General features: G+C 39.6%; 1 protein-coding gene and 1 long non-coding RNA gene across 2 annotated transcripts in view; one reads left to right on the top strand and one right to left on the bottom strand.

Annotated features, from left to right (window-relative positions):
- The window catches only part of LOC132533432 (uncharacterized), a 941,342-nt gene that overhangs the window by 413,281 nt on the left and 512,951 nt on the right, over positions 1 to 15,110 (top strand). The gene's annotated exons all lie outside the window — the stretch shown is intronic.
- The window catches only part of PRKCH (protein kinase C eta), a 256,943-nt gene that overhangs the window by 169,342 nt on the left and 72,491 nt on the right, over positions 1 to 15,110 (bottom strand). The window contains exon 2 of the mRNA XM_007519272.3: positions 6,008 to 6,071. Coding sequence (XP_007519334.1) covers positions 6,008 to 6,071 — 64 coding nt within the window. The remainder of the gene's footprint in view (positions 1 to 6,007; positions 6,072 to 15,110) is intronic.

The following is a 15,110-nucleotide window of genomic DNA, read 5'->3' on the forward strand; positions in this document are numbered from 1 at the left end:
AAATAAAAATTTAAAAGAAAAGTTCTTGAATATAATTTCTTCAAATAAAAGTTATACTCCTTTCTTTATCTGGAACTTGTGATACAAATGTCACAACTCTAGATGATATCTCATAACTTCATTGTGTTAATTTTTTTAAATATTTTATTTTATTTATTTATTCCCTTTTGTTGCCCTTGTTGTTTTATTGTTGTAGTTATTATTGTTGTTGTCGTCGTTGTTGGATAGGACAGAGAGAAATGGAGAGAGGAGGGGAAGACAGAGAGGGGGAGAGAAAGACAGACACCTGCAGACCTGCTTCACCGCCTGTGAAGCGACTCCCCTACAGGTGGGGAGCCGGGGTTCGAACCGGGATCCTTATGCCGGTCCTTGTGCTTTGTGCCACCTGCGCTTAACCCGCTGCGCTACAGCCCGACTCCCTCATTGTGTTAATTTATTTGCTTCGATTCTTTTTACTTTCTTTTTTTTTTATCATTTCCTCTAACCTATCCTTGAGTTTACTGGTTTGACCTTTGGCTCCTGTTTTCTACTATTGTGTCCTACTGTATTTCTAGGTTTAAGCAGAATATTCTTCAGTACTGTGGTTTGTTTGGATTTTTCTCATATTTTCTCCAATCTTGTTGAATTTCCCTATATACTGATTTGCTCATTCTCTTGAGCATCTGTAGGATAACTACTTTGGAGGTTTTTTTTGATAGTTAATTTATTTGGAGTTTTTCCTGGATTTTGTCTTGATCCATCAGGTAATTTTTCTCTCTCTTCTCATTACTTCTCATTTGTAAGTACTGTGGGTACCAGGATCAAGAGTTCATGTTTGAGATTTCCCAGGCAGTGACCAGAGGTTCATGGTGCTAAGTACATGGCAACAATTAAAGCACTGAGGTCCACTGATTGAGGACCTTTGCAATGACTAGGGGTTAGTGGTCACAAGGGCATAGAGGCTCCTGTAAGCCAAGTTCAAGTGTGCCTGAGTGAGCCCAGTGGTTTGAGGCCACAGCTTACCCGCCAGGCTGGCATAGTTAGTTTCTAATCCACAAGCAGGCTTCAATCCCAAGTGGTAACATTGCTCATATTTTAAGGCTGGCAGGGAGAAGAATCTGGCAGGCTATGAGATAACAGAGTATAGCAAGTGGTGAGGACACCTTGCCAACTAGCTATGCTTGGGGAGGTATGGAGGGTGCTGGTTGACTGAAGTGATGTAGCTTGCTTGCGAGCAGTCAGATGTGGGTTGGCAAGGGTCAGCCCTATTTGATAGGAAAAAAAACTCTTAATATTAATAATGTCTCTCATCTCTAGCTAGTTTAGCCACTTGCTAGGGGTGAATGGAGCTCTCCTCCAGGAATTTGCCCTCAGATTCTATTACTATGGAGACTAGATTCCAATACGGTATTCCCCAGCTCTGCTTGCAGCAAGGTTGCAAGAGTTCATCACAATGGCATCTGTTTGGCAACTCCACCCAGTTTATGACTTATAGTATTTTTTCTATCTCTTCCGGTGTTGTAAATATATGATCAGAGCAGGATTAAGATACCAAGTATTTGGCAAAACCAGTCCCCTGATCCCCAGAGTAAACTTCTACAGCTCTACATGTTAGAGATCTCCAGTTGTAGCTTGTTGTTGCATGATGGGTTTTTGTTTACATGTGTATTTTGTTTTGTTTTTAGCTTAGTTTTCTTTTTTCCTCTGTGAGGGTATCTATCTTCTTATTGCCTATATGCTGGCTCCTGTCTCTTGCTGCAGAAGCTTGTTCATTTGGGTATCAGATCTATTTCTGTGCAGATTAATCCAGGTTTTGGTGTAGCTTTGCTGTGATCATGAAAGAATAGAAACACAGGTTCTCCCTATTCAGACATCTTGGGGCCCCAGCCCCCACCCCCAGCTTCTGATAACTTCAATTCTATAGTCAGAATCCAAAATTTACAAATATTTCTTTAGCTTGATAATCCTTACAGGCTTTCAGATCAATGCCCCTTTGACACTTACAGGCATACTGAATAGTAGATAGATCTGACCACACACTGCTTCTTTATGTAAAGCTCTTTAATATCCAAGATAGGAACTCAGGCTCCAAATGTCCTGTCAGTCAACCTGTCATTTCATGAACTGTGATAATCTACAATGGTTTACGGGAGTGACGTCAAACTTGGGATATAGTCATAGCTCTGGTTTCAGACTACAACCACAGCTATGCTAGGTACATAGGGCAAAGGTTGCATCATACAGAGGGAGGGAGGGAGGGGAGAGGGAGAGAAAGAGAGCCCTAATGTCCTCTGCACTTGAATAAGGAGGCTGCTCTCTATGGCACCAGCTCACACTTAAGATGTCATAGTTTCTGGAATTTTTTAATATTAAAAGTTCATTCTCTATGGAATTGGGTGGTAGTGCAGCAAGTTAAGCACATGTGGTGCAAAGCGCAAGGACCACATAAGGATCCAGGTTCAAGCCCCGGACTCCCCACCTGCAGGGGAGTCACTTCATAGGCAGTGAAGCAGATCTGCAGGTGTCTATCTTTCTCTCCCCCTCCTCTCTCCATTTCTCTCTGTCCTATCCAACAACGACTACATCAATAACAACAATAACTACAACAATAAAAAAAAAGAAGAAAGAAAAAGTTCATTCTTTATAGATAAAACAACTTTTTGGAATCTTTTAAAATATTTCAAAAAAAACTTCAGAGGAATAGCATATTAAGACATATATCATTATAATTCAAATGTAAATTAGTCCACAAATTCACTCTCTTTCTTATTAGCAACATTTCTGGAGAGAAGAGATTAGTGGACACCCTACTGCAAAAAGAGATGGTTGAAGGCAGAGAACGGGAAGGACTAACTTACAGGGGTGATAAAAATGCCAAAAATTAATATTACCTAGATTCAGCCCTGAGAGGAAAGCAATTGAAATGACCTAGCCTAGAACTCAGGCTGATTAAGATCTGACAATCATTTTGTCTTATCACCAAATCTACAAAATAAGTACAGTGAGAACATCCAGAGGTATTTCAGTACCAGACTTCTGATGTGTCTTAAGTACAATTAAGGATGATACAATCTTTAAAAAAATGTAGTCCTAAGAGCTGGCATAACCCTACAAAAGGAAATCATGCAATGACTACTGCACAGCCAGAAGACCTGACCTAACATACATGGTCTTGATCTGTTGGTTTCTTATAACTAAATGAAGAAACACACTTTAGCACATTGAAAATCTCACCAGTTCCTCACTCTTGTCTTTCTTCTGACTACTGGATTTAAATCATTATTGTACCCATGTCACTTATGTTATTCCACTGATATATCAACAATATCCTGTACTATTACATTTACATTTTATTTGACTGTGCTATTAGCAGATCCTTTTGTTTAATCCTTAATGACCAAGATACCAAACAAGCAAATATTCAACCAAAAACCTGTAAACAGGCAGAAGGATCCCAAAAGTGCAATGTGAACATTTTTTTCCATATTCAAATATCCCAGGTTTCTGCTACTTTCATCACCTCCAAAAGGTAAGAATCAGGGGCACTTAACCCGCTGTGCTAGCACCTGGCCCCCTTAAAAATTCTTCACAGTTTTAAAGGGATAACAACAGAAAAGTAGGACTAGAAAGGAATGTCCTCACCAATATTAAAAGGCATCTACAAAATAAATGCAGTTAACATACTTAGTGGGGGGAAAGCCAGTCTTTATTCACAATGATAATTTTCACAGAAAATTTAACGGTATCTTTAAGGAATGATAAACCTTCTAGAACTTGTAGTAAAAAATACTTAATGCAGCAGATAAAAAGTTTATATGTGAAACATATCTTTATATACTGGTTAAGTAAATTCAAAATGAAAATTTTATAGTATAATTTATTACAGCATCAAAACTATTTAAAATAACTAGGGTTAATTTTTAAGTTTTTTTTTATATTTATTTATTTTCCCTTTTGTTGCCCTTGTTGTTTTAGTTATTATTTGTCATTGTTGGATAGGACAGAGAGAAATGGAGAGAGGAAGGGAAGACAGAGAGAGGGAGAAAAAGACAGACACCTGCAGACATGCTTCACCACCTGTGAAGAGACTCCCCTGCAGGTGGGGAGCCAGGGGCTGGAACCAGGATCCTTACGCCAGTCCTTGCGCTTTGCGGCACCTGCGCTTAACCCACTGCGCTACCGCCTGACTCCCAGGGTTAATTTTTTTTTTCTTGGCAGAGTCAAGGCTCAAACATGTAGGTTTTCATGGCTCCTGGGCTTACTTTTTCATTCAAATAGAGGGGCAAAGAGAGAGGAAAAGACATCACAGCCCCAGAGATGTCCCCAATTCCATGGCACCTCCCATGTGGTGCCCATGTTCAAACCTTGGTCGTACTCAGAGAAAAGCACACATTCTACCTGGTGAGCTATCTTTGTGGTCCCTGGGAATATATATATATATATATTTTAATTTTTTTTAACTGCCGCCAGGGTTCTCACTGGGGCTTGGTGCCTACATTATGAATCCATCAATCTTTGAGGCAACTCTTCCCTTTTTTTCTTTCCTTTCCTTTTTTATTAGACAAGACAGAGAGAAATTGAGAGGGAGATAGAAAGAGAGAGAAAGACAGAGAGACATCTCCTAAGCTGCTTCACCACTTGTGAAGCTTCCCATCTACATGTGGGGATCAGGGGCTCAAACCCAGGTCCTTGTTCTTGGTAACATGTGCTCTCAACTAGGTGTACCACCACCCAACTCCCTCTGGAAATATTTTAAAGGTACATGCAAGACATTTATATTGCAAATTATATACTATTCACACTGAAGAGTAACATTAAAGACCTTCAGCAAATGGCAATATATACCAAGCTTATAAGTTTGAAGATGCTCATAATCAATTATATTCAAACTGGCATATAGATTCAACATATATGTTCTAATTATGATGGAGAAGGAAAAATAATGTAGATGAGGGAGAGAGACACCTGAAGCCAGCTTCACTGCTCATGAAGCTTCCTCCTTGCAGGTGGAGACCAGGGCCTCAAATGTGGGTCCTTGCACACGGTTACTTATGCACTTTACCAGCTGCACCACCACTCAATATAATTTCAATTTAAAATTCAACAGGCTTTTGTGTGGAATTTGATAAGCTGATAGAAAAGATCAAAAGACTGAGCATGGCTAAAATGATCCCAAAACAAAATGAAGAAAACTGGAGGGTTCACTCACATTACATAACCATAGATAATTTCCATGTAAAACAGTAACAGATTATGATACTGACATAAAAACAGATCAATAGATCAAAAGACTCTTGGCAAATAGATGGAAACTGCTAAATTTTCAACAAAGGCCCCAAAGTGATCCAGTAGGGCAAAAATGGTTTTTTTCAATAAATGAGGCTAAAACACCTGGGTTACAGCACAGGTAAAAGAAATCTTAACACCTGTCACAGCACATACGAATATTAATTCAAGAAGGCATGAAGTCCTAGCCAAAATTTAGCTTCTTTGTTTCTGATCTATCCACTTCATTCTATTTTACCTCATACTTCATTATAATTTATTTTTTAATCAGAGAAGAAAAGAGAGGTAGGAGAGTGGGAGGGGGGAGACACAGAATTGCTTTACAGATAGAATAAGGTTAAAGTTGTAAAACTGAAAAAGAACACTTGAACCCTAAATTTTTTAACATATTTGGTGCAAACTAAAAGGGTAGCCAACATACATGTTTATTATACCTAAAGGGCAGTTTAATAAGCCGAAGGAGGCAAGAGACAATCAGCTAAGATGATGATAAATATGCATAGAAACCCATTGAGCATAGTAAATAGAACATTAAGACTGGCAAACTCAGCAAAGACATGTAGTCTAGCAAGCTAAACCCACAGACTATCAGACAACAAATACTAGCTAGCCTAGATTTAAATGGTATTTTAAAAAATACTCTTACAAAATGCTCTTTTTATCATTCTCATGACAGAAATTACTACCAAGTAGTGAACTACTATTACATATATACCAGAAATCATCCAAAATTCATTCTTACCCTCAGCGAAACTTCCTGTTAGGGTTATCACCACAAATACTTTCCCCTCTGGCTCTAGATCCACCTAGAAAGAGAAGGAAAGAAAAATGTTTACTAGATTTTAATGTTAAAATCTATTTTGTGGGCCTCAAATAATTCTTCACAGAAAAGCCTAAATGTGCAAATCACATGCGTAAGTCAGACCTAAGCATTTCACGTCACTAAGTAAAAGTAAGAATCGATTGAAAGTCCAAGAAACTAAATGTTGAAAAGCAACTCTAAAAGAAAGTTTTTCCACTCTTTCCTTACTCTTGAACTACAGATTTTTCCACTGTGATTCCTCATCACACCAAGTCACCTATAATTGTGGTCACCATCTTGAGATGTCCTTGTTTAAATATGTTGTTTATATAAATTGTGTTTTATTAAACTACTTGATAAGAACAAAATAGAGAAATAATGACAACATACAAGGTAGTGAGCAAATGTTGCAGAACCATTAATTCTACGAAGGAAAAAAAATAGTATGAACAATAAAGTACTGTCTCTTATTGCCATCTGAATGTAGTTAATCTCAAAGACTGTGAGAACTATGGTGACTGGGTTGATGGGCATGAGGACAAGGGAATTTTGTGATGGATGTGGCACTATACCTCTGTAATCTTATAAACCAGTGAACCACTATTATGTCATTAATAATCTTTCTAAATAAATAAATAGTTAATCTTCAGGGCATAGTGGGAAAGGTAGTCCACTTTATACTATGGAGGGTGCTTCAAGGTTTATTTTTTTAACCACCAGGATTATCGCTAGAGCTCAGTGCCTGCACAGCCCATCAGCGAGAGAGAGACAGAGACGAGAGAGAGAGAGATCAACCTGCAGCACTACTTCACCACTTGTGAAGCTCCCCTCTTACAAGTGGGGGTCGGGGGCTTGAGTCCAGTCAAGGACTGGGGACCTCATGCATGGTAACATGTGTGCTCTTCTAGATGGGACTGCCCAGCTTGAAAGTTTTTTTCTAAGAGCTGTGATATCCTGCAGGTGAGGCAGCTTGATGTCTCCTCATAGGGCCCAGCCTTTGCACATGCTCTGTCTCCCCAAGAACCCTCCCACAGCCTGCCCATAGTATGAGGCAGCACCTTCCACACCTGCTCTGATCACATGAGCCCAGGTAGGTAGGCTCTGCCCTCTTCATGCTAGTGTGAAATTTGAACTACTCATAAATGTCTCTAAGTTTTAGGTTACAAAGTGACTAAGTATTAGTGACAAAGGCTGAAGAAAAAAAAAAAACTCTCTAACCTCACCCTACTTCACTGCATATTTTTAACACCACACCTGAGTATATGATTTTCAAAAAGAGAAGATGTCTGTTTTGTACTGACTCAGAAAGCATTAACTGTATTAACAACGTATTCTTGCAGACTTGTCCTTTCTCTGCAAAAAACCTGTGATGGATGTGGTTACCACTCCGTAATCACCCCAGTGTTCACATCAGCTCTTTGCACCATGACTACTGCTAAGTTAGCAAGATCCCCTTAACTAGCTTAACATCACTTGTGAACCTTCAGAGAACAGTTCTGAAAATAGAGTTCTCTGGAGAGATGACTAAACAGGATGCCAGTCTCTAATTGTCTCCACTCTATGCCTTGACTTGTTTCAAGTCAAAAGTATGTTATTTTTAAAAGCCACTCCCTCATCTTCAGTATAAATGCCTGACAGAGAACACACACATGCATCTACATTCTATCTCACAACATAAACTGCTGCTGGCACAGAACTGCTGACAGCCGACAGACAGACAGATAACCAGGGCACCTCTGTGATCCTGCTCCCCACAGCTGTGAACTCCCTTTAGCACTACTCTGAGGAGCCCCCACCCCATTCCCAAGAAGTTTACTCAACCGTAATGGATAGAGAGCTGCTCTGATGGGTGGCCAGATATCCCACCACCTAGAATCAGAAGCAGTACTGGTTTTGCATCCTCATCTATGACCTATGCCAGCCTTGTACTAGACACATTCATCCCTAAGGCCCTCATCAAGCCTGGTCCATCTGGAGGAGTCCACCTGAGACTTCGGACAGACCTGCGAAGCACATTTTACCAGCTGCAGGCCAGACTCATTAGTGAGGCCTGGAAACAATGGGGTAGGTTGCACACAACAGGGATTTTAAAATAGAATAAAAATGGAACAGAAAATACATTGCCACAGTGTGGTGAGGAAATGTACTGTCATAAAACTTGTTGGCAGTTCGTATGCACATATACAGGTGTACTGGATTTTAAAGGGCAAATATGTTCCTTACAATGTCAGAAACACAGCTTTAAAAGTTTGAACTTAAGAGTTATTTGTTCCAGGACTACACAGTGCTGATGGGCTACCATATTCATATTGGCTTCTTGGACAATCCAATGGCCAACTCACAACTCATTAGGAAACTACTTCAATTCCGTATTTCTTAGAAAGAGCCTTCCTTCTCTAAGAACAGAAGTACAGGGACCAATAATTCTGCTCACTAACCCTCGTCCTGTTCCCTATAGGTGTTGTAGATATTTTCTCTCTAGTTAGAACATCTGACTGCAATCTGGGCATGGTACTTCAGCCTTAATTGAGAATTACCCCGCCCTCCCTCACTCACAGTATGAATCATTCAGATGGGACTCTACTCCTTTTGTCAGAGCGAACAGGAGCCTGGACCTTGCCAATCAGAGCATGGAATTCTCCCAGCCAGAGTGACACATTCCTTTATCTGGCCTAGCCTAGAGTTGACATATGTCATTCGTCTACCCCCTGAATAACTGCAACTCTAAACCCTCAGTAAGTGGCTCAGGTGTGGGAACAAATTCAAGTACAAAACCTGGACCAACCAGAAAGAGAAATCTCACTTTCTGCTGAACTTCAATCTGGACAGAGAATGTAGACAACAAATAAGAGGCAGATGGGGGGGGGGGGGCAGGTGGTGGCACAGCTGGTTAAGCACATAAAGTACCTTATGTGAACAAGGACTTGGTTTCTAGCCCTCATTCCCCACCTGCAGTGAGGAACCCTCACAAGTGGAGAGGCAGGTCAACAGGTGTCTATCTGCCTCTCTCATTATCTCCCCCTCCCCTCTCAATTTTTCTGTGTCCTACCAAATAAAATGGAGGGAAGAAAAAGGCCAGCACTGAGCCAAAGAGAAAAGAAAAGAAAGACCAGCTTTTGATATCATTTAAAACTTTAGATCAAGCCCACCTTGATTCTTTTGGATTTTTTAGTTATTTGAGCTCAAACATTTATTTTGCTTCAGTTATTTATTTAATCCCAAACATTCATTTTGCTTTGGCTATTTGGGTACAGTTTTTCTGTTCCTTGTTCCCATAACATTTATCCAAGTTAATATCCAACAAGAAAAAAAGCCAAGTTTTTTTTTTTAAGATAATTACCCTTCCTCTCTGTGCCATCTAAAATAAAAGTTATCCCCTGCAATATGATCCTGCCTCCTTCCAGCAATGAGGATGTTTCTGCAGCCCTTATCACAACCTACCACTGTTTAACCCAAAAATGTGTCTTGTCTTCATCTCAACAGTATCTGGTCCTCTCTGAAGTGACCCTCATGAACTTCCCTTGCTCCCAGGGCAGTGCGGGTTATCAGTTCTCTTTCTCAATCAGACTCATGATTTCAAAATCTACTTGAATTTTTTGGGACAGAAGTAGGAGAAAGAAACAGATCATAATGGGGTCTCCAAGAGGGTGGAAGTTAAGATTCATTGCATAATCTCACCCCCAGATATGTCTGTGTACAATTTCTGAAATATCCATCTCAGGATGCCACAGGTTCCTTTAAGTCAACATGTCCAAACCCAAGCTCACCACCCACGTTTGAGTCCAGCTCCCTGCTCTCTCTGTCCCTCTACCTGAAAAAATCAGTCTCAACTAGTGAAGTACTAGCTATGACAGAAAATAATGTAATTAAAAATAATTTTTTAATTAAGATTTCTTCTCTTTGAGAGATACTGTCAAAAAATTGCAAGCACAGTGGGTTAATCAAACGTGGAGCGAAGCTCAAGGACTGGTGTAAGGATCCTGGTTCCAGCCCCCAGCTACAAGCAGTAAAGCAGGTTTTCAGGTGTCTATCTTTCTCTCTCCCTCTGTCTTCCCCTCTTGTCTCAATTTCTCTCTGTCCTAACAACAACATCAGTAACAACAATAACTACAACAACAAGGGCAACAAAAGGGGAAATAAAAAGAAATTAAAAAACTGCAAACCATAAATTAAGAGAAAATATTTGTAACCATGTATCTTGGTAAAGTTCTTACATTCCAATTGTAAATACAAAAATCAGTAACAAATAAATTTTTTTTTTAAATGGGCTTCAAATTTTGTTTGACCAAGGAAGATAAATGGATGGCAAATAAGCATATAAATGCAAGTTTGACATGATCATTCGAGAAATGCAAATTCAAACCACAATGTAATACCAATACATACCTATCAAGATAACTAACATTAAGACATTTAATTATACTAAGTGTTTGTAAGAATGTGAAGCAACTGAAATTTTCTTACATTCATTGTTGATGGGATTGTAAAATGCTACCATCACCTTAAAAACAGTTTGACATTTTTAAGTTATTTATACACCTGCAATTTGATGGATGAATTCTACTCCTAAACGTTTACCTATGAATAAGTAATGTATATGTCCATACAAAAATATGTACATAAATGCTGAAAGGGAATTTTTTTAAGTGCTGTATCCATACAATAGACCAGCATTTAGCAACGAAAAGTAAGACCTACTGATGCATGCAACATCACTGGAAGCATAATGAAAGAAATAAACAAAAAAGACACTCTATATATGATTCTGCTTACATACAACTCAGAGAGGTAAACTAAGCTATAGTGGCAGAAAATTTTTAGCAAGGATTGTTTGGAGGTTGGGTAAGAGAAATGAGACAGGAAGCAATTAAAAGAAGCATGAGCATAATAATAATTAGATGGGGGAAGAACACCTTTTTTTTTTTTTTTTTAGAATAGCACTAGAATAGCTGGGCAGCACACGTAAAAGAATGAATTTGAAAAAAAAAGATGATGAAAGAATTTGGAGGCCAGCAGGATAGCTCACTTGAATAGTGTACCTGCTTTGTCACAGGCCAGGTACTGAAGCCTCACCTCCAGCACACTAAAGAAAGCTTCAGTTCTGTGGTGTCGTTTTTGTCTGTTTTTCTATCTGACAAAAAAAAAAAAAAAAAAGTCAGCCTGGAACGGTGAAATCCCAATGATGGGAAAAAAAAACCCAAAAACCTGATCTTTACCTCATACCATACATACAAATGAACTTAAAAATGGGTTATGGACCTAAGTGCTAAAACACTATAAGACCCTGAGAACACAAGAGTAAATTTTCCTGTCCCTGAGTTAGGCAATGGTTTTTTTTAGATTCTTATCAAATTCATAAACAACACAAGTTGACAAGCTGGATGGTATCAAAATAAAAAAAACTGGTGCTAAAAATGTAAAAGCATCTAGGACCTCGCTGACCAAATATACTTCTCAAAATGCCCATTTCATCATTTTTCCTTCAGGCAAAACAGCTGTCCAGCGTAAAGCTCAACTCCTCTTGATTTTCAATCAGAGATTCCTACCTTTGACTCCTACTCTACAATGCATCCCACTCCCTTCCTCAAGCTTAATTCTCTCTACCTGCTTGTCTAGTCAGGCTTGTCTCCTTGCTCTACAGCAGACACACCTTTGTTCATGGTGTTGACTGCTTAAAAAGCATCTCTCTCTCTCCCTCTCCCCCTGTCGTTCTCTCCCCCTCTCTCTCTTTCTGCCTGTCTCTGTCTCTCTCCCTCTCTCTGCCTGTCTCTGTCTCTCTCCACTTCACCATCCACTCATCTAAGCATTTACTGAGCTATTCCCAGGGTTGGGATCACTGCCTGGTGCTCAGGACTTCCCAGAGCAACTCCCTGGGGCTTGCAGGTGGGCTGGGTAATGGAGTCCACTGGAAGACGACACAGGAGCCAAGGAAGGAAATTCCACCAGGAAGATCTTAATATGCACTTATTCTCAAAGTTTTCATCTCAATTTCTATTATAATATCTGCCCATGTAGGCTGGGGAGACAGCATAATGGTTCTGCAAAAGACTCCCATGCCAGAAGTTCCCAGGTATAGGTTCAATTCCCAGCACCATCATAAGCCAGAGCTGAACAATGGCCTGGTCTTTCTATGTCTTTCTCTCTGTATCTCTCATTAAAATAAAATATATTTTAACTATATCTATCCATGCCCTTTTATATACATACATCTCATCACTTTCATCAAATGTATAAGCTTTGTTCCAGCAGGATTTAATACTTATCTATCCCCCCCCCCCATGAACCCTGCAAAGTTCCTAAAACCAAAGACCAGGAAACACCTATTGATTTGATCAAAGGAGCTGAACTGGGAGCTCATTTGACCAGCTCAATTTCATCACTTGCCAAATGGGAATGACATTTACTACAAGATGAAGCACTATGCAATAGCACTTTGTAAAAATATAAAAAAGCACTTGAAGATGACTCCCAAAAATGTCAATAACATAAGAGGAATTAAGCTGTCTGTTTGATGTGTCCACCAGATAGATTTGTAGCATCTCCTTTTTCCCCTAACACATACAGCCTTAGCCCCTTAGCCAGTGTTTTCTTTGGCTTGGCAACAATTTGCAAAAGTCAAGAAAGTCCCTACCATCCCTGGGTCAGTTCCATAGTGCATTAAACAAGAGAGTTGTGTAAAAACCTTTCAAATCCTAATGCTCAGTGATTCTGAACAGGCATGGGTAAAAACCTGTCTACAGGTCTCAATGGAAAGTCTCATTTAATTAACTGGTAATAACTTACAGGCATTTCCCTTCACAAAAGACATTAGAATTGATCAGACAGGAAACTTCTGGCTACTTAATATTCATCTCAGTCTGGGATAAGCAGAGAGATCTAAGAGAGATAAAGTAAAAACAAAAAAAATCCATCATTTGGGCAAAGGCAGAGGGTTCGCTAAACTTTATGGGCATTGAGCCAGACATCTGTAATATGCAGATTTTTAGTTAAGTGATTTGTTTCTCTAACATTTCTAAGTCTTGCTCTAGGGATAAATGATGAAAGAATACAAAAATATTACACAGCATTTCTAATTCCCTTCCAGCTGCAACTATCAGGCTTAGAAATAAGTATTCAAATTTCTAGAGGGAAAAATGCTTACAGGATTGTATACCAATAGCCAATAAGGAAGCTTGTAGTTATGGGTTGTTTGTTTGTTTTGAGGGGTGTGTGTGTGTGTGTGTGTGTGTGTGTGTGTGTGTGTGTGTGTGTGTGTGTGTGTGTGTGATTAAAAATAGCCAGAGCTGGGAAAATGACAATGTTGTGGTCCACCCAACCTGCATGCTTGAGGTCCCAGAGGTCCTAGGTTCAATCACTGGCACTACCATATGTCAGAGACAATGCTTTGGGCCTAGTATCCATGCCTCCTTCCCCCCCAATGATATATAAAACATTTTAAAATTAAAAATAATAATAGACACTACATACTTTCAGTATCATCAAAGAACCCTGCTATGTACTACTCCCCTTCCCCATGAACAAGGTATACCAAAACTATATGGACTAGAAGTGGAGCCTCTATGGAATTGATCAAAGTCACTTAAAAGTGAAGGCCAAGCCAAGAAACAGACTCCGCAAAGTTCCCACACTGGTTGAGAACTAGACTCCCTCAAGGCTGCTGTAACTACATTTGCCTTCAGGTTACTGCAGCCTTGTCCTCTGCCTCCTGCCCCACCCAAAGCCAGCCTGCCCAAGCTCCTGGCACATAAGGTCATCACATCACCTGTTTCTGTGGGAACTCAGGCAAGACTCATGGCCTCAGCACCTAAGCAGAGTCCCTACCAAACTGTAGTCTTTGGTGCTCTGGCCTTGCTTCCTCCAGCCAAGGCCAGTGGGAGTGGCACCAGCCTGCTGGATGGTGTCTCTCCAAGACTCCCAGCAGGAGCTAAGTACAAGTCAGCATAAGGGGGAAGTGCACCTGTGGCAGGCAGCTCATATCCCATTAGATTCCTGTGGGACCAGAGTCAGTGTCACATGCTTCACACACAAGACATGTCCCCTTATTTGGGGAAGAATTTAAAGGATGAGGAGTTGAATGAAGTATATCCTACCTCTGCTGATTCTCTGCTTTCAGCTCTGTATCAAACCAGAAAAGACTTAAGGCATTAAATACACAACTGAATAATATTCCATTTTGTATATATACCACAATTTTCTTAGCCACTTATCTATTGTTGGACAGCTGGGTTGCTTTCAAATTTTTGGCTATTTCAAATCATGCTGCTATGAACATAGATGTGCATAAATCTCTTCTGATAGGTGCTTTTCTTTCTATTTGGATAAATCCACAGGAGAGAAATTGTTGGATCACAGGGTCGGTCCATATCTAGTGTTCTGAACAATCTCCAAACTGTTTTCCCAAAGATTTTACTAATCTACGCTCCTACCAGCAGTGTAGAAGTGTTCTTGCTTCCCCATATCCTAACATTTGCTGTTTCTGTCCTTTCTAATATATGACACTCTCACGAGTATAAAGTGGCAACTCACTGTTGTCTTAATTTGCATTTCTCTGATAATCCATGACTTTGAGTACTTCCTCATGTGTCTGTTGACCCTCTGGATCTCTTCTGCAGTGAAGTTGGTGTCCATGTTCTTTATCAGTTTTCTAATGAGGCTATTTGTTTTTTGGTGCTAAGTTTACTGAGTTACATCTACATTTTGGTTATTAGTCCCTTATCTGAAGTATGTTGTATAAAGATCTTATCCAACTCTATAGGGTAAGTTCCTGTTTGGGTAATGGTACCCTTTATAGAAGATTTTTAATTTGACATAGTCCCAATGAATTATTTCTTCTTTCTTTTTTTCCGGTTGGATTTGAGTCTTTGAAGACATACCTGAAGCATAAATCATGAAGTTTCTGCCAATGTTTTCTTCTATATATTGGATAGTTTCTGGTGTAGTGTCCCTATCTTTCATCTACTTGGAGTTGACTTTTGTGCACAATGATATGTGGTGGTTCAGTTTCATTCATTTGCATGTTTCAATCCAATTTTCCAAAACAAAC

The sequence above is a fragment of the Erinaceus europaeus genome, chromosome 16, assembly GCF_950295315.1.
Source record: "Erinaceus europaeus chromosome 16, mEriEur2.1, whole genome shotgun sequence".
NCBI classification, from domain to species: domain Eukaryota; kingdom Metazoa; phylum Chordata; class Mammalia; order Eulipotyphla; family Erinaceidae; genus Erinaceus; species Erinaceus europaeus.